At 51.5% G+C, this 20,384-nt stretch overlaps 3 protein-coding genes across 5 annotated transcripts in view; all 3 read right to left on the minus strand.

Annotated features, from left to right (window-relative positions):
• LSP1 (lymphocyte specific protein 1) overlaps positions 1 to 5,787 on the minus strand; it is a 52,923-nt gene extending 47,136 nt beyond the window's left edge. Inside the window, exon 1 of the mRNA XM_065838836.2 lies at positions 5,628 to 5,787. Within this exon, the coding sequence (XP_065694908.1) occupies positions 5,628 to 5,707 (80 nt within the window). The 5' untranslated portion in view covers positions 5,708 to 5,787. The remainder of the gene's footprint in view (positions 1 to 5,627) is intronic.
• Positions 5,788 to 6,558: 771 nt separating this feature from the next.
• Positions 6,559 to 8,491, minus strand: TNNI2 (troponin I2, fast skeletal type). Its single transcript, XM_065840203.2, has 5 exons — positions 8,369 to 8,491; positions 7,961 to 8,089; positions 7,455 to 7,544; positions 7,153 to 7,329; positions 6,559 to 6,840 (listed from the first exon to the last, which is right to left on the minus strand). Exons 2-5 carry the CDS (start codon positions 8,081 to 8,083, stop codon positions 6,742 to 6,744), a joined length of 489 nt encoding a protein of 162 aa, XP_065696275.1. The 5' UTR covers positions 8,084 to 8,089; positions 8,369 to 8,491; the 3' UTR covers positions 6,559 to 6,741.
• A 2,021-nt stretch (positions 8,492 to 10,512) lies between these two features.
• Positions 10,513 to 19,864, minus strand: LOC136101868 (uncharacterized). Of its 3 annotated transcripts, none has more exons than XM_071808998.1 (6): positions 19,724 to 19,860; positions 18,839 to 18,936; positions 17,847 to 17,936; positions 16,620 to 16,789; positions 12,244 to 16,403; positions 10,513 to 10,547 (listed from the first exon to the last, which is right to left on the minus strand). In XM_071808998.1, exons 2-5 carry the CDS (start codon positions 18,924 to 18,926, stop codon positions 15,567 to 15,569), a joined length of 1,185 nt encoding a protein of 394 aa, XP_071665099.1. In that variant the 5' UTR covers positions 18,927 to 18,936; positions 19,724 to 19,860; the 3' UTR covers positions 10,513 to 10,547; positions 12,244 to 15,566. The 3 variants fall into 3 exon arrangements, with proteins under 3 accessions (XP_071665099.1, XP_071665100.1, XP_071665101.1); XM_071808999.1 differs by having other exon boundaries at positions 10,513 to 10,602; XM_071809000.1 differs by lacking the exon at positions 17,847 to 17,936 and having other exon boundaries at positions 19,724 to 19,864.
• Positions 19,865 to 20,384: the final 520 nt, after the last annotated feature.

Raw genomic sequence — 20,384 nt, forward strand, 5'->3', positions numbered from 1 at the left:
AGCTCTGCTGCCAGCTCCAGCAGTCCATCCCACAAGTGACTTGTTTAAAGCAGTAAATAAAAGAAGATATTTCATCCTGCCTTGCTGCAAATTCTCCTGCAGAGGATGGGGACTGCCAGCCTCCCTGCTCATGCTGTCCACAAACAGCAATGGAGACCCTAGAAAACTGCTGCAGACCTGCCTGTGAGAAAGACAGCTCTGAGTGCCGAAACCTGGGATTAAGACACTCCAGAGGCTGCCTCACACATCTGGTGTGTGTTAGAATGGATACACTGGCAAAGAAAACACACACGGGCTCCAAGCAGGGATGGTTAACCCATTTGTGACTGTGCCTCTGTGGAGCACCCAGACAGGCTGAGGACTGCAAGATATCTGGCCAAGCCTCAGGAGAGGTCAACTCAAACCTCAGCATGACCTCTGCTTCCTAGGTGATATTGAGAAGCCAGGGGACAATTCAGGTGCCTAAACACAGGTGTCAAGTGCCAGTGAGGATGCCTTGGGTTACATAAGGCACCTGCCAAGGCCTGGCAGATGTCACATGAGTCCAACAGGAAACCACTTCTTCTGGGTACCCAATCCACAGTATGCTAATCCTACAGGTAGAGCATTTCTTCCTAAACGTCTCAACCTCAGTTGTCTGGCCTTGCAGTAGAGATATCCCGTCCTCTGCCACAAGGCAGTAGGCCATCAGGATACCCACAGAGCACCCACCATGGTGACACCCTGGCCTTGGTTGAGCACTGTAGGTGCTACTCTCATACCAATCATATCGCAGTCATGCCATGCATAACAGCTGCCTTCCTAGCATGTGCAGCACCTCCTAGGGCATTTTTTTGGCCCGTATAACAGATTAAAATGATCCAGAACACAACCTGGGTGAAGAGGCCCCTGAGTCCCTATCATACAGATACACCACTGTGTCTTCCTTTCTTTGATGTACATCCTCAGGATTTCTCCTTATGAAGGGCTTGAGGAGAACAGAACTGCCCCATGAGAACCCTTTCTCCATGCATTTGGCTTCAAATGATGCCAAAGTACCTCCTCAGTGAACCCAAAGACTCAGCCTGATGAGGAGCTTGTTGGACTCACATTAAGGGAATAGGAACTGCAGCTGTGAGAGGTCAAAGCTACTGCACAAACTGGGTTGCCTTGAGCAGAGCAGAGTCCTCCCTCACCTGTGCCAGGAGAGCAGGCACTGTCCTTCCAGACAGGTTCACATAGCTGGTCTGTACTGGCAAGGCTGCACATGAAGAATTAAGCGAGAGCAGCAAAGCATCGTTTCCTCTGCGCCCCTGAGGGTCACAGCAGGTTTGCACTGCCAGTCAGAGCCAGATTACAATCCCCAGAGCCTGGTAGCCACCAATCCACCCTGGAGTCTGGGCAACAACTTTCTTCAAGCCAGGATTCCCAACCCCCCCCCCCAAAAAAAAGCTGTTCCCAACACAAACATAGCGCTGACGAGGCCTCAGCATGCCTGGATGCGAGTCAGTGTCCCAATGGAGGCAGCAACTAGGCTGGATAGATGCCTAACTGGAGCAAGCCCAGCTCTGAGGAGAGCCCTGAGGTAGCAAGGAGCCCACTCAGCCACCACACAGACCCCACAGCCAGGCGTGTGGGTCACAGAGGTGACAGATGCGAAGGGAGGATGCAGGCAGAGCATCAGGGTTAGAGGGTCAGTTTGGGTCAGAGCAGAGGGGCCCAGCATGCCGAGGTTAACCACTTCACTGCCACAGCACCAGCTGTGATACCTTCTACCCTTCCAGTTACTGCTAGGAAAAGGGCTTTCAGATTTTGGGAAAGGCCTGAAACCCTCTGAAGCAGCACACCACACAAAACCCAGGTGTGCAGGGAGGATGCCAGACCAGCGAGGTACAAGAAACTCTCTTTCCTCCCACCTTTCCAAATCAGCCCTCCACACACCTTGCACTTCTCAGCCATGCCCATGGAGCAGCACTTGTCCTATTTCAGTTGCAGCAAACCTGGGAAAGCCCATGCAGCTTAACCCACATGGGCAGCACAGTTGCAAACAGATTCTGATCTGACCCAAGGCCAGGATGCTACCCTGTCCCAAAGTGCCATCATATTCCCTGACAGCAGGTCGCCCTTGGGGTCACTACCACCCTGGGGGGTGCCTGCCTGCTCCATGCAAGCAGTAAAGCCCTGCCATGTCCCAAAACTCTGCCTGGAAATCTTCACTTTCCCCTTTGCTGCAGATCTATCAGGGCTCTTGGACAAATCACGCTGAGCAGAGCTCGCCCTCTCGTGGGGTGCAGCCAGGGGATGCCTGGGCCCCCCACAGCCAGCAGGGCTGCGTGGCCCGGAGTGCAGGCCGGGCTGCACCACTTCCTCCAGAGGAACTGAAGTCCCAGCACTGCCTCAGCCAGCAGAAGTGCTTTTTCACCCCACCCCAGCAATGCCAGTCTAGCAAAACCTCCTCCTAGCAGCCCCCAGGATGGTCCCCTGGAGAGACAGCCAGCCTTCCCCACAGACAGGTCTCTCCAAAATCCGGGCACAAGGGATGCCCACAAGCTTCAGAGACAGTCTTCACCCCAAGAGTCTTAAAACAGTGAGCCCTCCAGCCAGCAGAGAGTCTCCTGTGGTTTAAAAAAGTAAAAATCAAATAAAGGCTGCTGGGCAATCCCCTACTTTAACACACACACCTCCAAACCCATAGTTTTACTTTGCAAAATAAGTTCAGAGGTAAGGCGAGCCAGGCTTTTTTTTTTTTTTTTTTCAAGGAGAAAGGGGCAGTGGAGGCACCTGATACCTCCCTATAATTAGAGACAGGTCTGTATCCCTAATGCCGCTGCCAGAGCACCTATGTCCAATTTTGAGACACTATAGTATTCCCCAACTTCATTAAATGATCCATCTGGCCCTCCCTTTTTCATTTCCCTACTATTTTTCCACTTTAATGAGCCCAGCTGGGTCAAACTGTGACCGGTTACTCCTGAGCAGGGATCAGCCACCCTTCCATCCCTCCCCTAAGGAATGCAGTGCACCGAGGGATCCAAAGGCTCTCCGCATATCAGTTTTCCCAGACAACCGCCTTCCAGCCATGGGTATACTTAGCAACAGCAGTCATCCTAGCAAGGACCCTCGAGACTCCTCCAAGGATCTGGAGAATTCAAGACAGCTGGGGACAGACATGGCAAACGAAAGCCTGGGGCTTGCTGGCACAGCAGAGCCTCTCCCCAGGCAGTGACCATACATGGGCTGCCAAGTGCTCCCTGCAGCTCAAGGGGTGGGAAGCCCCAGAAGGATGGAGACGGGAATTTGGGCAAAGCCAGTCTCTCATCTCAGACCCTATATGCAAGAGAAACTTGCCTGAAGACTGCAGAGCTCTATGAAGAGTCCTCTGAGTAACATGCTGGGTTATCTAGCCCTGCTATAAGGCAGGCTTCTCCCACACCTCAGACTCCCAGCCTCCCTCTGTCAAGGCAGGAGAGTTGACTCCTTCATCCTGAACCACCATCAGGAAGGACAACCCAAGCAGCCACCTCTCCATCCTCTCATCCCCCATTTTCTTGTTTCTTTTGAGAATGCTTCACATCAGGCCCACAGTGCAGTGGTTTACTATATAGCAATTCCAGTTCATGGAAAGTAACATAACATCAGTTTGGTTTAGGTGGTGATACACTAGTGTCAGCAAGACCGTCAGCATGTCCTGATTTATATGGGGAAATGGTAAACTATGTCTAAATTAGGATTTTTAGGACATTTTCTAATGCAAGCTTGTCTTCTATGTACCCTGCACACAGTTAAATAGGTAAGATTCGTCGGTTAAGCAAACCCAGCACCCTTTTTTCTCCCCATATCTATTCACTGTGCGTTTACACTAGGGAGCCTTGGGATTTACTTTCCTTGCAGTTGCATCACAGGACTCACTGCTCACACCTCCAGCACGCCTTAAGCTGTCATAGGAACACTGTCCTGACTCCATCCACACAGGTCAGCCTGAAAATATTTTTGTCCTCAAGGAGGGGAGATCAGAGAGCTGAGCTAGCCACAGAGTGAGAAGTAGCCCCAAACAGCAACTAAATGCTTCCTTCCTCCATTTTGGGAGTGGAGATCACCAGAGCCCAGCAAGCGTTTTAATAGTGTAACTAAAAGCAGCAGAAGTTTAGAACTGCACATGAAACTATTACACAAGTCGGGAGGGAAAGTAATTCTCCATATTTTTAAAGCAAAAAGGAAGTTATTTTTGCTCACTACTTTTGCCCTCAAGTTTCATATTTCATTACAATTATAAAACGCAGGTAGGGACGAAGGGACATGCCAGCCTGCCATCGTTATTCATATATACAATTTTTAAACATGTTTCTGAAGACTATAAGCGTCGGAGTGCTATGGAACAGACCCCTCCAGAGACCCTCTTATTTAGCTGAGACTCCAGCAAGAAACAGAGAAGAGAACAAACTGCCCCTGCCCCACCAGCAGCCCCCACCACTGGCCCTGGCTGTGCCAACACACCTGCACCTGCTGCAGCAAGGGGGGAGCAGGAAGAATCAACTGCCTTGGGCTGCTCCCAGCATCTGCTCCTTGCTCCTGCAAGGTGAGCTGAGCCTGCAACGGAGGCACAGCCAGGCTGGAGCAATGCTGGGAATGTCACAGATCACACCGGGAAACCCCTGCACTCCCCTAGCAGCCAAGGCTTCCCCTTTGTTTCAGCAGAGAGCCATGCATGGAGCCTTCCAGCAGCTTTTGAAGCTTCCAGTCAAGTCTTCAGCCAAGGCTAATTGCTGTCATGTGTCAGGCAAAACACTTACTTCAACCATTAGTGACAGGAGATGACACACCTTTCTCCTCTCACTGTCACTCAAGGGTTTTTCTTTCCTACCAACAGTAACAGCGCTGCCTTTAAGAAGCCTTGCGGAGAAATGCTAATGCGAGCTTTGAAGATGGAGGTGAAAAACCAGGCAACCCCAAGCTCCCTGGGTGCTCAGCCTGAATCCAGTCCAAATCTGAGTACTTCCGGGTGATATACCTTGGCCAAGCTTATCTCTGTCTACCTCCACCACAGACAGATATGGTCTCTGCTACTGATCTGTTGTCTTCTTATCCCCCATGGAAAGCTATCTGCATTGGAGTGAACAGACCCCAAATTTTACAATCTCTGCTGATAAAGCAACAAAGCAGAGTGAAGGCACAGGGTGATGTATAACCTTACAGCAACCAGCCTGAAACACTGCCAGATTAATTCCATTAGAGACACAGAGGACACAGCAAGAAATCAGATGTGCCCAGCCATTGCTGCTAGAGGAGGCAGCTGATCTCCACCCACTGGTCTTAAAGATGGGGTTGATTTCAGCTGCAGAGCTGGTCCAGGTTACCAGACTCCTTGCTGAGCTTGCCTGCTGCTGGAGCTGCAATTCCCCACTGGATCACCCCCCTCCCAAAGGCTTTGAAATTCAAAGGAGACCCTTAGAATGCTGAAGTCTCTCTCTAGCTGGAGGATCTCGTGAAAAGCCTTCCGGAGCATCTGACCCATTTCAGATTAATGGATCATCATGGTTTTGGCCATGCATTATCCTTTCCCATCAGCAACTCCCCAGTTTCCCAGTCTCCCAGTTTCCCAGGACTGGAAGGCAGCTGTGCTGTTGGGGAACTGGGATCCCAGACCTCACCTCTTGCTCTCCCCAGAGGATTCATCTCCCACTTGGTTCACACCTTCCGCACCCTCCTGGCAGCCCTCTGAGTCTGACATCTTCTCCCCTGGCCAGCACAGTGGCCCCACAGACAGCTCTGGCGCGAGGGTGATGCCGTCGTTTCGCTTTCCTGTGCACAGCAGAAGTGAGCTGTGCCGGAAACTTCATGGGCTTGAGGGTTTGGGGGGGATGGGTGAGAGGCAGAGGGAAGGCAAATTTGGAGGGGTTTTTGTTGTGTGTTTTTTTTTTTTTTTTTAAACCATTGGGAATATTTTAAGGTTTTGTCTCTGCCAACATCTCAAAATAGGGAAGTTCTGGGCTTACCCGGGGGGAAAGCAGGAGACACAGACATCCCCACCGTGGTAGGGACAGAGGAGTGACTCACCACTCCACCAGGTGCCCATGCCACTTTAGGGATAGCCAATATCTCTATACCACAGTGCCCTACAGTGCACCGGTACCAAGGTGCTGCAGCAGGAGCTGCCGGGGCTGTCCTGACCTGGCGCGTCTCAAAGTCTGCTGGAGCTGAAGGGTCTGCTCCTGACCTATGGCTGTTACCCCTGACCTCCCTGCCCAGCTCTGCTCCTTCCCCACAGCTTCCTGCTGTCACCACTGTGCATGGGGGTTCTGCAACACCTGCTGGGGCTTGGACACTCATCTCTTTGTCTCTGCCACTGGTGAAAGACATGGCCAAGAGCTGGTGGTACAGCCTGGCAGGAGAATGCCAGCAGAGCATGGTGGCACAGCCTCACCCTTTCCTGCCTGCAACGAGAGGGATGAGCATCTCAGCTTTGCTGGAATCAACAGCAGAGAGGTCCCTCATCCCCACAGCCTGGCCCCCACCAAAGCCTCCCCATCCCTACCAGGATCCCCTCAGTGGGGGCAGGCCCTTCTGTCACCATGGCATGGATGAGGGTCCGGACGCCAGGCAGGCAACACCCACCTCTCCCACCAAAGCTTTATTTACACCACTGCTGCCATGATGCAGCTCTTCGCAAAACCAGAAAGGAACAGCATCCAGCTGGTGAAACTGAGCCGGGGAGGGATGGCAGGGACAGGTGGGGGAGGAGAACGGGTGTGGAGAGATCAGGGCTTAGGATTCGCCAGCCTCGAACATCTTCTTTCTGCCCTCCATGCCAGACTTCTCCTCGATGTTCTTCCTCCAGTCGCCAACATCACGGAGGTCTTTCTCCTGGGGGACGGATGGTTACATGGGTGCAAGCAGTGCCCTCCAGGGTGACAACCCACCCAGGCAGGGCCCTCTACCTGCCCACCCAAGGAGAACCCCATGTCAGCTAGAGAAACCCAATTCCACCCAAGCAGTACATTTCTGGGGCTGCGCCCTCGTTTTTCAACATCATCACTGCCAGAGGAGGAAACACTGAGCAGGAAGAATGCTATGGAGAAAGGCTCATCCTCAGCCCTCTCTGTCACACAGGGAGGCATGAGCTTCAAAAAACGGAGGCCAACTCCTGTATGGGCATAGGGGAGAGGGAATGGGTACCTTCTCCGTGTCCTCCTTCTTGACTTGCTTCAGGTTGGCTCGAAGGTCCATGTTGACCTTGTGCTTGGAGCCCAGCAGGGCCCGCAGCATCGCATCAGCGGACATGCGCACCCTGCGCAGGGGTGGCCTCTTGAACTTGCCCCGCAGGTCAAAGAGCTTCTGGCTCAAGTCTTCCAGCTGCAAAAGGACAAAACGGGAGGGGGCAGAGGGCGTGGGTTTCGTGAGATGGACCCAAGTGGTGCTGGGAGGCACAAAGGATGGGCTGGAGACTCCCCTGAAGGATGTCTCTGGGGAAATCTCACCTCCTTGGTAGTCTTCTGTAGCTTCACTTCTGTGTCATACCTTTCTTCATCCACCGACTCTATCTTGGCATGAAGCTTTTTGCACAGGTCCTGGGAGGAAAAGCAGAGAGGGATGTTGACTGCTAGGACCCATACACGTGATTACTCTCTTCTCACCACTCTGGCTCTGAAAGACCACAGTCCAGAAGACCAGATGGGGCCAAGACCAGATGGTGAAGTGTGGCTTGCAGGCCAGCTCCCAGTCTCCACGCCACTGGCTTCAGGCAAATGCTGCCTCGACATGTTGTTAGAAACACAGCTTTCCTGCCAGCCAGAGCCCCCTTTTTTTTTTTTTTTTTTCAGAGACACCCCAGCTGCCTCACAGGCCAGTTCCACATCCAGCCAGCTCCAGGGCCCCCAATGGTGAGAAGAAGGTCAAGATGGGAGAGATCTACATCCACCAGGCTCACTGATGGAGCCAAATCCTTTCTTCTCTGGCACAGTGAAAGACTTAAAGAAGTCTTTACCTGAAGTTCCTGCATGGATCCTGGGAGTGAGAGAGGAGGGCAATGCTCTGCCAGGTAGTTTTGCTTTTCCACTTCTTTAGCAGCTTGTTCTTTTTCTATTTCAGAGACGGCAAGCTGGAGCATAGCACTCTGGAAGGCAGGAGAAGGATGGTCAGTACAGGGTGGAGGCAAGGGCGGAGGGCAGAGGGGGCTGGCAGGGGAGAGAGAGCCCTGATGGAGAGGCAGCTCGGGGAGCTCCACATCAATACCAGCATCTCCAAGAAAGGGATACTGGCAAGGACTCAATAAGGAGTGGGGAAGAGCATGGGAGGCCTCATACAGGAGGGAAAGTGCCAAGAGCTGGCTGGCTAGGAATGAGAGATAGGATGGTTGGGAGATGTCTCACTCAGCCCCAGCAGTGCCACGTACCTTCAGGTGCTGCCGACGGGCAGTAGCTGCCCTCCTTTTTTTCTGCAAGTGGGAGGAATAAGAGAAAAGCAGGTTATCAGGTGCCCATTCCCCTTCCCATTCCCCTTCTCCTTGCAACCCCACAGTCTGCTGAGGACCTGCAGTCCTGCCAGGGAGCTGGCTCCAGCTGGGATGGATGGGTTAAGACACAGCTGGTCTCCAAAACAGTGTCACTCAAAGAAGAGGGTCCCTACTGAACCCAGCTTTGCTAACCTCAGGTAGTTAAAACCTACAAAGTTCCTCCAGAAAAGATAATGAGGATGATGGACTTGAAGATATGCCTATAAAATATCATTTCAAACTTGGCTTCTTGGTACTTTTAACCTTTTCATTCTTTCCCTGTTCATGCAGATATGTGTTTTGCTTTGCACTCAGGCCAACAGGCCTGACAGCACTGGAGAGATGTGGGGTGTCCTTCTGAACAGACCATGGCACACCTGGTGAGAATGATGGCCAGGCAGGTGAAAACATGAAGACTGTGTAATTTCTTGGAGCCAAAAAGTCCAGCACAGGTGATGCTGAAGGTTCATCACAACTGGAGGACAGACACAACTACAAGATCTGCAGGCCTGGAGGCTGCTCTGGCCAGGAGAGGTGGAGGACCACAAAGCTGCGGCTGCAAGATGCAAGCCAGTTCCCTCTTTCCTGGGATACCAGGTGAGAAATAATTTGGGGAGTCTGGAAGACCAAGCCAGCCCTTCTGTACTCATGATGTGCTGGAACAGAAGTAACAGGTCTCCTATTTATAAAGGAAGTCATAACTTTGATGTGCCACTGCATTGCAGCTGTTTCCTCAACATTTTGTCCAGAAGACCCAGCAAGGCTGACTGTGGTTGAGGCAGGGGAAGTGCACCCTGACATCTGATATGCTGTGGTGGAAGAGCATTTAGGTGTGTCTGTGTTGCATAGAGGAAGTGGATAAGGACCTACAGAGTGAAATGTAACAAAATCTGACATTTTACATATGCAAATGGTGCTAAGGTCCTCCTGACAGGGCCAGAAGGCTCTGCAGAGAAAAGGCATCCAGCTCAGGGATGCGGTACACCATTAACTGGGAGGATTTTGCTCATATGAATCTGGGCATGGTCCACAACAGAGCAGATCCCTTGAGCATTGTTAGGCCAGGGCTTATTCTTTATCTGAAAACTGGTACCGCAGCAAAAAGTGCCCTCCCAGCCTTTACCAGGGGCACTGGCTTTGATGGGAATAAAAGCACTTGTTGGACATCAGCACCATATTGTAGAGTTTCTATGTGTCCCTGAAATCCTTTTTTCTTTCAATGAGGATAAGCTTTAAGTTGTGGTGTTCTGGACATATGAGGAGATGCCAAGCAGAGATGAAGAATGGAGCAACCTGCTAAGAGGCGATATGAAGTGACAAAGCCACACACAACTGTCCCATGCCTTCCCCTGTGTTTCCCCAGCCACCCCCAAGCTTTGAGCCCAGTCCTGCTCCGGCCCTGCCAGAAACCAGGGAGAACTTGCTAAGGATGCAACCTTCCTCCTGTTCATGCTCCGCTGGACCCAGGTCTCCCTGAATCGCCTTTGAGAAATGATTTGGCAGCCCTCAGTGGGCAGAAAACGTGGGCCTAGGCAGGGGAAGATGGAGAGGATGGTAAGCCAAAGACTGGATGGTGGATGGGTGATGGAGGAAAGGCGGCTCTGGACCACCGCCTTCCCAGCACCATCTCGTGGCTGGCTGGGGAAGCAGGAAAAGGAGGGAAAAGAGCATCTAACTCCAAGCCAGGAAGTAGGAAAGACCTTCAAAAGGGATTTTTCTTCTCCTTTTCCAGGAGTCAGCAAGCAAGCCCTGCCATTAACCACCCTTCCCCACACCCATCAGCTGTTCTTCATAAGGAGGAATGGTGAAGCCAGGACTGATGCCATGACCATTGCTAAAGGAAAAAAACCCAGCAAGACACACTTACCTCTTCACTGTTCAGGAAGAGCAAATGGACAAGGAAGGCAAAGAAGAGAAAGGGGAGAAAAAGGCAGTTAGCATATAAATTGGAAACAAGCAGAGGAATCTTAATATGCACAAAAATTTGGCTGTCGAACAAAAGTTTTTAAATGCCAACAGCATATTAGAGTAAGAAAAAATGGGAACTTACTCAGACATCTTGCTTTAAATGGTTGTGAGCCTGCAATGAAAACCAAGAGAAATGGTTCACAATTATTCGTGCTGGTGGTGACTTTCTTGGGTTGGAAAACAAATCAAGATTCCATTAGAAGGAGGAGAAAAGAAAAAAAAAAAAGAGGAACAGGTTTGCTCTTATTTCTCAACTTCTCCAAATTTTCATCATATAGGGAACTAAGCTGTAATTTGTGGACAAGAGCCAAACATGTGCCAACTCATATCCACACCAACTTCAGCATTAGGGGACTTCTGGACTGGACCAAAGGGTACTGGACCAGAAAAAGAGATTTGTGACAGTAATTCCTGCAGTTATATCTCTTGTATGACCCCCAGGAAACCATTTTATGCAGGAAGGAAGGAAACAGCTATTTTCAGTTTACTGCTTCACTTTGCTATGCAGTCTTGCCCCATTTCATGAACAAAAAATACCCCAAAGCCGGTGGAGGGTTGGCAGTGACCCCAGGTGACAAGGAAGGACTTCAGAGGATGCTGATGTCAGTATTTGCATCCACTGCATGGGGCAGGGTAGCCTGTTGCAACAGCCTCAGCACAGATGACATAGAACAAGGTTGAAAGCTGTTGAATTGGCAAAGGCACAAAGTTTCCCCAACAGTTCCTTGCATTTCCTTTGAGCAGAAATTTTACGAGTACAACGCAGCATATTAGGGAAGAGATGGAAAAGCACCTTTGTTTTGTTGTAAATTATTTCCCCATGAACAGAATTTTACTTTTCTAGTAGAGTAGTATCTCCTGCTTGTATCTTCTAATGGAAGGATGCAGGAGTGTTGGCCAAGCCCAAACTAAGCTGGTCCTTTGCAGAGCAGGCAAGCCCCCAAAACACAGCCTGCAAACCTGGGAGACTCTGTCAGGAGGTGAAGTGTTAATGGGGGCTCAGCTTCCAGGGCCAAGGAAACTTTATCCTGGAAAATGTGCAGGCCCATCACATTACTTTAGGGAGGAGGGGGGAAAAGTGCTTCTAAAAATGGTGAGGGAGCTGCAGAAGGAGCTGCAGCTGTCTCCTCGGACAGCAGCCTTTCCCTGGTGCCAGCCCCCGTGACTCAGGGAGGTCGAGGCGACACGAAGCAAAAGCCACCGCAGGTGCCTGGGCTACAGCTGAGGGACAGGGCGGCCGAGGAACGCCAGCTATTTTTACTGACATCCCTGTCCCACGCATACACGCACCCACTTCAGCAGCAGCGACGCTGCAAGTGCCGAGGAAGCAAGGGGACAACGCCAGGCTGTAAATCTGGATGTCAGTCCCTGTCTGAGGGTGTTTTTTGGGCAGGAAGGCACTGCAAGGACCGGGTTGGGAGCTGGAGGAAAGGATGTAAGTAGGAAGCATCACTGAGTTACCACAGGGAAGGGTGCCACGTCCTGGGGCCCTGGGGAGGTCAGTGTTAGGGAACCTGCGGATTTGCTTGCCCTCACTACTCAAGCTGGAGAGCAGAACCAGCCACGGAAGGGGAAGGCATGAAACCAAAGAGAAAGAAGGTCACTGGAAAAGACAGAGGGAGACTTTCCAATGCACAGACGCTCTCCAACAGGCAAAGCATGGAGAAGGTTTTATTAGCACCCCCGTTTCTCCCAGCAGGTCACCCCCACCTGGTGTTTATCTCCATAAAACTCAGGTGAGTGAATCTGCTCCCCCGTCACCCCCTAAGAGCAAGCTGGGTCATTAAAAGTCATGCAAAACGGCTCACCCAAGTCTGGACGAGAAAATCAGAAAGTCCCGCTGGCTGGACAGGACGGACTGGCGAGCCGCAGGCAGCTGGCTGAGTAAGGAGGTATAAAAGGGCTTCTCGGGTGGCTCAGCAGAAAATCCACCTTCTTTTAAGGGCATGGAGACCTTCTCAGACCAATGATGTGCAAGAGTCCCCTGTGCACCTCCCTTGGCTGGGGCAGGCCAGGCAGGCAGCCCCGCAGGAGAGGGCAGCCACCAGAAGCAGAGGCGTGTGGAGGGGAAGGACATCTTCTATCCGTAGGGTAGGCAAGCGGAGTCACCCCAGAGGGGCCGGAGAGGTGCTTTTCCTCAGGAGTGCCGAGGAGGGAGCTTTCCTCCCTCTCTTCCTCCCACCAACCAGCCACACTAGGTATGGCTTCAAGGCTGGTGGGAGCCCAGGCTCCCTGCACACAACCACCCATCTGTAAGGCCTCTAATAAAATTTCCCCTTGGAGACACAGACAAGGGCACAGCTCCGTTTGCCTCCAAGGACCTGTGAGCAGCTCAGCCCTTCAGGAATGAAGAGGGGAAAGAGCCTGCACCCCACAATCAATTGCCAATAGCATGTGCAAGAGCAATACCTGAGCAAGCCATCCATCACTAGCATGTTTTTCAAACTTCTCTTACCACACAGGAAACATTTGCAGTTCCTCCCCATGTGAAATATTACGATGCAAATAGTTTTTTAGAAAACAAACTTGGGCAGCCCCAAGGCTCACTGCAGCACAAGAGCGGGGGACAGGCCACAGAGCACGGGGGAGCAGCCCCACACTACCAGCAAGAAAGGTAGCCCCCCTGTGGGATGACCCAGACCCATATCTCCATGGGTCTGAAAGAGAGTCAGGTGGAAATGTAGCTGGAAATATTTACCAGCCCCTGTCACAGCACATGTAGTGTGTGTGTGTGTGTGTGTGTGAGGATCCCATGGAGACAGAAACCCAAACAGCTCCTGCCCTCCTCCCCCAGCCCAGGCACTCCCTTCCCTTTCAGACAGGGTTTTTTAGGCTGATTCAGACATGGCCCTGACAATATTTTCCAGGTGTCTCTCAGATCTTTAATAGATAGCAGCAGATCCACTGTTGCAGGCTTTCTGTTTCAGCACCTTTAGCATCATGCAAGCAATGCTGCAGATGCCAGCGAAGGAAGAGCAAGTGGGGCTGGTATCTTGCTGGTGTTTGCCCTGGCGGCAGGTGGAGGACGGAGAAAACTCTAGTGTGGGCCAGGCTGGATCCGTTCAGGATTTGTCCCTCTGAAATGTCAAGAAGTAGATGGTTTGGGTAGCGAATATCCCGGTGTCAGTGTATGCTGGCCTGTAGACCTGAGCTATCCCCTTTCAAATCCACTGTAAGACTCGTGGAAACACACAGTGAACATGTGGTTCAGCAGAGGTTTGGGCTGGTTTTGCCCTATTCTGAGCTCTCATGCAATGGCTGTGGGTCAGCACATAGTGAAGGAGCCAGGCTTGGGAAGAGCTATAACGAGGATCAGCCCAATCCAACCCTCCTCCCCATTCATCTCCTGCACATCCATGTCCCCCAGATTGTGAGCTCTCTGGGAGACATGGGTCTTCAGCTCCAAGCAGACCTAGAAAACATGGAGGTTAAACTCCAGCAGCTTCTGCCTCTCAGGAACAACCCTTGCTGCGGCTGCTGAAGACTCCTTAGTAGAGGCATCATGGCACCCATCTGGACTTCAATAAAAAACAGTTCCTTCTGCCAGTTTCTCCGAAAACAACAACAACAAAAAAGAGACCAAAGCAAACACATTTGCAGACAGACAGCAGCCACTCTCAACAGCCAACAGCTGTAATCACCCATTCAGAGACAGCTTAGTCGCTTCACTTCTCCTCTCAGTGCCAACTCCGTAAGCCACATTTGACTCCAGAGTCAAACCAACTCTTTATTTCTCTTTCTAAAGTCTCTACAGCCATTTTCTTTAGCTCCCTACACAGACACACACATTTCAGCCACTGTTGGCCCACCAGCCCTCCAAAGAGCACCCCTGCTCTTGGTGGTGGAATCAAAACTGGCAGAGTTATCCATTCAAATATTCCCCACAACAAGGAGTTTCCTTCAGCCCTGTGAAACAAAGGCTTTCCTAACTTCCTGGAGTCCAGGCATGCAGCATAGCAAAAGAGATTTGCTCTGAGTTCAGGGTTTTGGTTATCACCTTGTGATAAGGAAATGTTTGCCTGAAATAGTTGAATAAGAGAGTTCAAAAAAAGAAGTCCCATGAGCAAAATTTTGGTTAACAGTTGTGTTTGTAGGATATGGAAGGAGTGGATGGTGAGGTGTAGTACTAGGGTGAGGAGAAACCATCCCACACTTAAGACCTATGGTTAAAGTTAAGAAAGACAGAGGTTTCCAAAGGAAGTAGTGTAACTGAGTGACAAATGAACAAGTTCCTTGCAGAAAAATTCAAGGAAGACATAAAAAAGCTCCAGGCAAGTCCTTCAGAGAGGTGCTCATCACTGTCAATATGAAATATGAGTGAGGGTATTGCACAGGGGCCGGGAATATACACATTGTTCACACTTGGGTACCTTTCCTGTGGTGCACATGACCTTGTTCCCTTCTCTTGTTCCCCTCTGCTCATGCTAGAGGAATGCACCATTGGTATGGTCCACCATTCCCAAAGCACTTTCACCATCCTGCAAGGCCAGAAGGAAGATCTGGTACATACAGGAGGTTCTGCCTTATGCTTTAGAGAGTCTCAGATGTGGCACTTCTGGTCCAGGCTCCTCCAGGGAACCACCACATGTTGGAAGGACTAGGCTGATGGATACACGCACGCTGTCCCTCATTGCCATCTCTTACATCCTTATACCTTGCCTCCTCTTCAACATCCTACAAATGTTAAATGAACAGGCACCATGGAGTGACACGACACCAAGATGACACTATGTCTTATTCCTATGGATGAGACTGTTAGCAAAAAAAAAAAAAAAAAAAAAGCCTTCTGCTCAGCAGCAATTGCGCTTATGATAAAACCATAGGCAGGACTGCTGAGCAAACCAGTGTCTGACTGCCCTTCGCTTTCTCAATATCATATCAGACCAAAGCAAAGCTCATGGCTGCCATCCTGCCCACGACATTCCCTCTCCCCCCAGTGTATCCCTAAGAAAGTTCACCATACTCTTCTGCCAACACCAGCCTCTAGGAACTGCTACAAAGGAAGGCCAACGCCTTGGCATCTTGTGACAGTACTTTCCTACATACCCCACAGCTACGGTCACCTCATTCACTCATGAGATGGCTTTTCCTCTTCAGGCCTGCTGCCAAACAACACAACCACCCTGTCTGTTTAGCTCCATGCCATCTTTCTTGACAGGGAGTGCTTCAGGCACATGATGTTGATGCTCCCAGGCTGCAGGGACATCTCCAAACCCACCAGCAGATCCTGATGACACTCCTGGATGTTCAGCGGGTACCGCGCCCTCACCAACTCATAGGCTGCCAACAGCCTCATGCTGTGCTTGACCATCAGGTACTGAATGACGCAAGTAGGACCTAGAGAGTAACCATCCCTGCAGTGGATGAGGACACGCTTCCCTTTCTCCAGTGAGGCTTCGATGCAGTTGTTGATGTGCCGGAAGCAAGGCTGCCCCATGTCATGATTATCCCCATGGAGTGGAGCCTGGATGTCGACCTTGAGACGTGACCAGCTGTGCTTGAACCCTCCCCGTTGGCAGGTGCAGGGGATGACACTCAAGCTGCAGTCACTGGGCAGGCTGCTCATGTCAATGATGCTGTCGATGCTGTTTGTGCACAGTGCCCGTCCACTGTAGGCAGCGTTGAGGTTCCCCAAGTAGATGCAGTCAGTTATCCGAGCAATGATGGGTCCTGTGAAGAGGGAACATGCAAGCCCCCTTGGTTTCAGACTGGTGGGCTCCTCAGGATGTGAGTTCTTCTTCCAGCTCCCCCTGAGGTATTTCTTGGAGCTGGCAGGGGGCATGGGGCTAGAATCTGTCTCAGAGCCCGACGACAGTGTTGAGAAGAGGGAGAAGTGGCTGGTGAGCTTGGTCTTGGAAGGGGAGCCCACTGGACAAGGCAGGGGAGGAGATCTATGGGCACAAGAAATGGATGTCTGAACCAGAGACTCAGTGCTGTGGGCTGCCCCTCTGCTCTCAGCGACTTCCATCTGCCAAAAAAAAAAAAAAAAAAAGGAAAGGATGGGTGAGACCATTGAAACTCATCTCTCCAGCTGCACAAGCAAGGAGACATGAGCTGGCAGCTGGCCTTGCCTACAGCAGAGCTTGGAGACACTAGAGATCCTGAAGACCTTGCATATAACCAACCCAAACACCTAGTCGTCCTGTTCCATGGGGACAAGCACAACAATACCCTAAAGGCTCACCTGGACCTGCAGAGCACCCTGCCAGTCCTGGGGTGCCAGCATGCTGGAGGAGTCGTCCCCTCCTGCTGATGGCACTAAGCAAAGGGACCGGTGTGTGCCAGGTTGCAGCGCTTCCCCACCCTTCTCTTCATGCACTTCATGTTTACTCATCACCAAGTTTGGACAAGACCCTGTAGGAACAGAACAACTCCATACAGTCACGCAGAAGTACTCACAGGAGGTGCTTTTGATACAAACACTGGCCTTGAAGAGAAGCAAGGCATTTTAATGATCCCTTCCACTCCAGAGGGACACTCTTCAGTGTGGGCTGCTGGAGGGATGTGCAACTCATTGCAAGCTGAAGTCAGGAGGAAGGACAGCATTTCAAACTGAAAACACAAAGGGTTAAAGAGCAGCTGCAGGAAGAGGACAAACAACAGAAAACCCCTCTGGATGACATCCCTTCTGACCACGTTAGCACCCAGGGGTGACTGAAGCCCCTCCAGCAATGGAGAGGCTGCATTCACAGCCAGCATCACGATCACTTGGTTCCCAGCTCAGCCCCAGCCACACACCTCATGCATTGCAGGAGCTTTTCCTATTTCCACACAGAACACTTGGACCAGAATGTACCTTGGACACTACCACAGCACAGCTTTCTCCACAGCCTCAGGCTGAGTTGGCAGGTCCTCTGGAAAGGCAACAGCCAACACATCTGCCCAGCACTGGTCTGTGCCCAGGCCTTCAGCAGCTGATGTGTCCAGGATGTGATCCCTCTGGCATTCTCACCAAGCCTGCCCCTGGATAGTATTACCACAGTGACCTGACACCTGATCACAATCCTCCATGGGTCTGTATGCCCTCAGACCTTCTAAAGACCAGGACATGACTCAGAACATGTCTGGAGAACAGGTTGAGACCTCTGTGTGCTCAAATCAGTATGACTGCAACATGCTTCTGCTCTCAAAAGGTCTTTCAGGCTCTGTGCCAAAACAAAGCAGCAGCAAAAACACTGTGGTAGTTAAAAAAAAAATGGTCATAGAGCTCATGAAAAATGCTAAGTCACAAATCTTTTCTCTCCTCAAGGTCAACAATGGCCCTACAAACCAGTAGCCACATAGGGAATGACCCACCAGAAATTATCTATTTCAAGCTCACTGGCTTTTTGCAAGTGCTATGCGACCCCCCAGACACCACATTTTATAAAAAAAGATGGCAGCTGTGAAGACCCTTGGCAGCCTCCCCTACCTGTGCAACACTGAGAGACAGCCATGGGAGAAGGCAGCTGCAAGGAGATCGGCCTCTGGAAGGTCTTCTGGAGGTGCTTCACAATCAGGCCTGGGAAGGGAGGGGATGAGCTCAGACTAGCAGAGGGCTGAGCCAGGAAAACTCAACACCCAAACCCACTAAGCATCTTCCAAGAACATCCCAATGCTGCTTAATTCAGGGGGTATCTGTGACATGAATTTTCCCCTATGGAACCAAACCTGAGTTTAGCACATGTGCGAAAGTCAGGGGTGGTGTGGGATGAGTGCAACCAATGCAGAGGCACCTTCAAAGGAGGCTGTGCAGAAGGACACCCTTTATCACATCCAAAGTAAAGTTTCCCACCAGCTTTTTATAACACCAAGGCCAAGTGTTTTAACTGGACTGTCTTAAGTTACAGCCTTCATGCCAAAATTCAGGTTCCTATCTCTAAACTGCTCTGACTTTTATGTAAGTTAAGAAGAAAATGCTTTCCATCCAGGGCAAACCCAGATGCCAACTGGAAAGGGGCCTCCAGCTGAGCCAGCTACCTCCGTCACAGGCAATGGGCTCATCACTGGCTCTTCCAAGGGTGCAGTTTTTCTAATCCTAAGCTAACTATGAGTGATTCATGACTTGAGGTGCCTATTTCCCACAGAGGGCTTGCTGCCCCTGGACAACTGGCTCAGAGAAAGACATCTGCAATGTCCATGTTTATAAGCAGGGTGATGAAACACTTGTTTGCAAACCTACCATCCTCCCAGACATTGCTCACAGGACTTGAGATATGTGTCAGGCTGTTTGCAGGGTGAGAACTCATTTCAGTTCTGTTGAATTCCTATTCTTAATTGACTTTGTGCTTGCTTCTGCTCAAATTGAACTGCAATAAGTGTCTGCAGGAGTTTCATCACCTCTGTGTGAAGTTTGCAAGGCTGGTTGAGAAATCCCCACCTTGTTGACATGCAACAAGTCATCACGGATGGGTACCCACTCACCTGTAATGCCAAGCTTCTTTGGGGGGCATTTCTTGCCCAGCAGCGTGAAAGCTATGAAGTCCTTGTTCTGCTTTTCCCCTGGCTCCATCCTGCCAAGACTTGAAATATGGAGAAATGGGAGGCTGAGGTTTTTTAGGTCTGCCCACAAAGTTCAAATGAAAGGAGTCATCAGGGAGCATCTCCGCACAGCCATTTTCAGTCCTGTTCCTTGGACCAGGCTGTTTGGGGCAGGAAGCTGCTACCCCCATGAGGGAAACCCTCCTCCCTTCCTGCCCGTGGCAGTGAAAGGTGCACTGGGATGTAAAGTGGTCCTATAAACACCTCCGTGTTACCAGACTGAAGCAAAACAAGCCCAGTCTGTCACAGGAACAGTTCTAGATGCAAGAGCCCCAGCCGCAGTTGGGGCAGGGGAAACGGGCAGGAAAAAGCAGGGGAAGGGGAGGAAAAAGGGGGAGAAGGGTAGGAAAAGGGGGAGAAGGGTAGGAAAGGAATAGGGATAAGGGTAAGGATAGGGGCAGGGTTCCTCGCCTCTCTCTGAGAAACTGAAAATCTCATCCACAGCAGCCTCGGCCAGGGCAGAGGAGGAAGCAATCACCCCGCAAGGAGTAGCGCACCACCCCGCCGCCTCCTCCGCTCCGCCCTTTCCCCGCGCCCGGCTCCAGCACAAAGCCCCCGTCCCGCCGTCCCCAAAGACCCCGGCATCCAGGCACGACCTCTCCCCTCTACCCCTTTCTCACTGGCACCCCTCCCAGCACCCCCCTTCCCAGCACCCCTCTTTCCCACCGGAGTTTCCCAGAGGCCACTTGGACGATGGCTGCCGCCCCTCCAGCCCCGCATCGCACAGGACAATTCACCAAAGTTTCCCCCCGCACTGCAGTGCTTTACCGTAGGCAAGGGCAGGATGCTGGGGGTGGCAGAAGCCGAGGAGGCGGCTGCTTCTCCGTGTCTCACCGCCCCCCCCCGCCCCGTATCCCCCCAGCAGACCCCTGGGGAGCCGGCAGCAGGTCAGCGTGCCGGGCAGCCTGGGAGATGTAGTTTCAGTGGGAAGCGTGGCTCTGGGCCCCCCGAGAGCGAGCGGCACACAGCGGGGATCCGGTGAGGGAAGGCTGGCTGCAGCCCGTCCCTCCTCCCCTCCTCTGCTCCGGCCGAGAGGCACCAGCTTTCCTCCCACCTCCTTACAAACTTCAGCGGCCACGGGTGACACTTGCATGGGGCCTTCCTCTGCCACCAAGCACTGCCAGCCTCCCCCTGGCCTGGCCGCATGGCCCAGCTGCTGTCGGGATCCCTTTTCCTTTGCAAGAGCCTCAGACAAAAGCCAACTGTCCTGGCTTTGCCTTTGGGTTTTGAGGTGGGAGGCATCCTCATATATTTCTGCTCCCTACCACCCTTCCCCGCCCCTGCAACAGCAAAGGATAAAAATGTGCTTTAAAAGAAAAAGCTGCATCAGAACCCACAAAAGCAGGAGTTGGAGCTTTTAAAAAAGAAAACCATGCATGGCAAACTACACCTTTTCCCCATAAAATTGCAAGAGATAATGATGGTAGCT

This window comes from Patagioenas fasciata, chromosome 5 (assembly GCF_037038585.1).
Source record: "Patagioenas fasciata isolate bPatFas1 chromosome 5, bPatFas1.hap1, whole genome shotgun sequence".
NCBI classification, from domain to species: Eukaryota; Metazoa; Chordata; class Aves; order Columbiformes; family Columbidae; genus Patagioenas; species Patagioenas fasciata.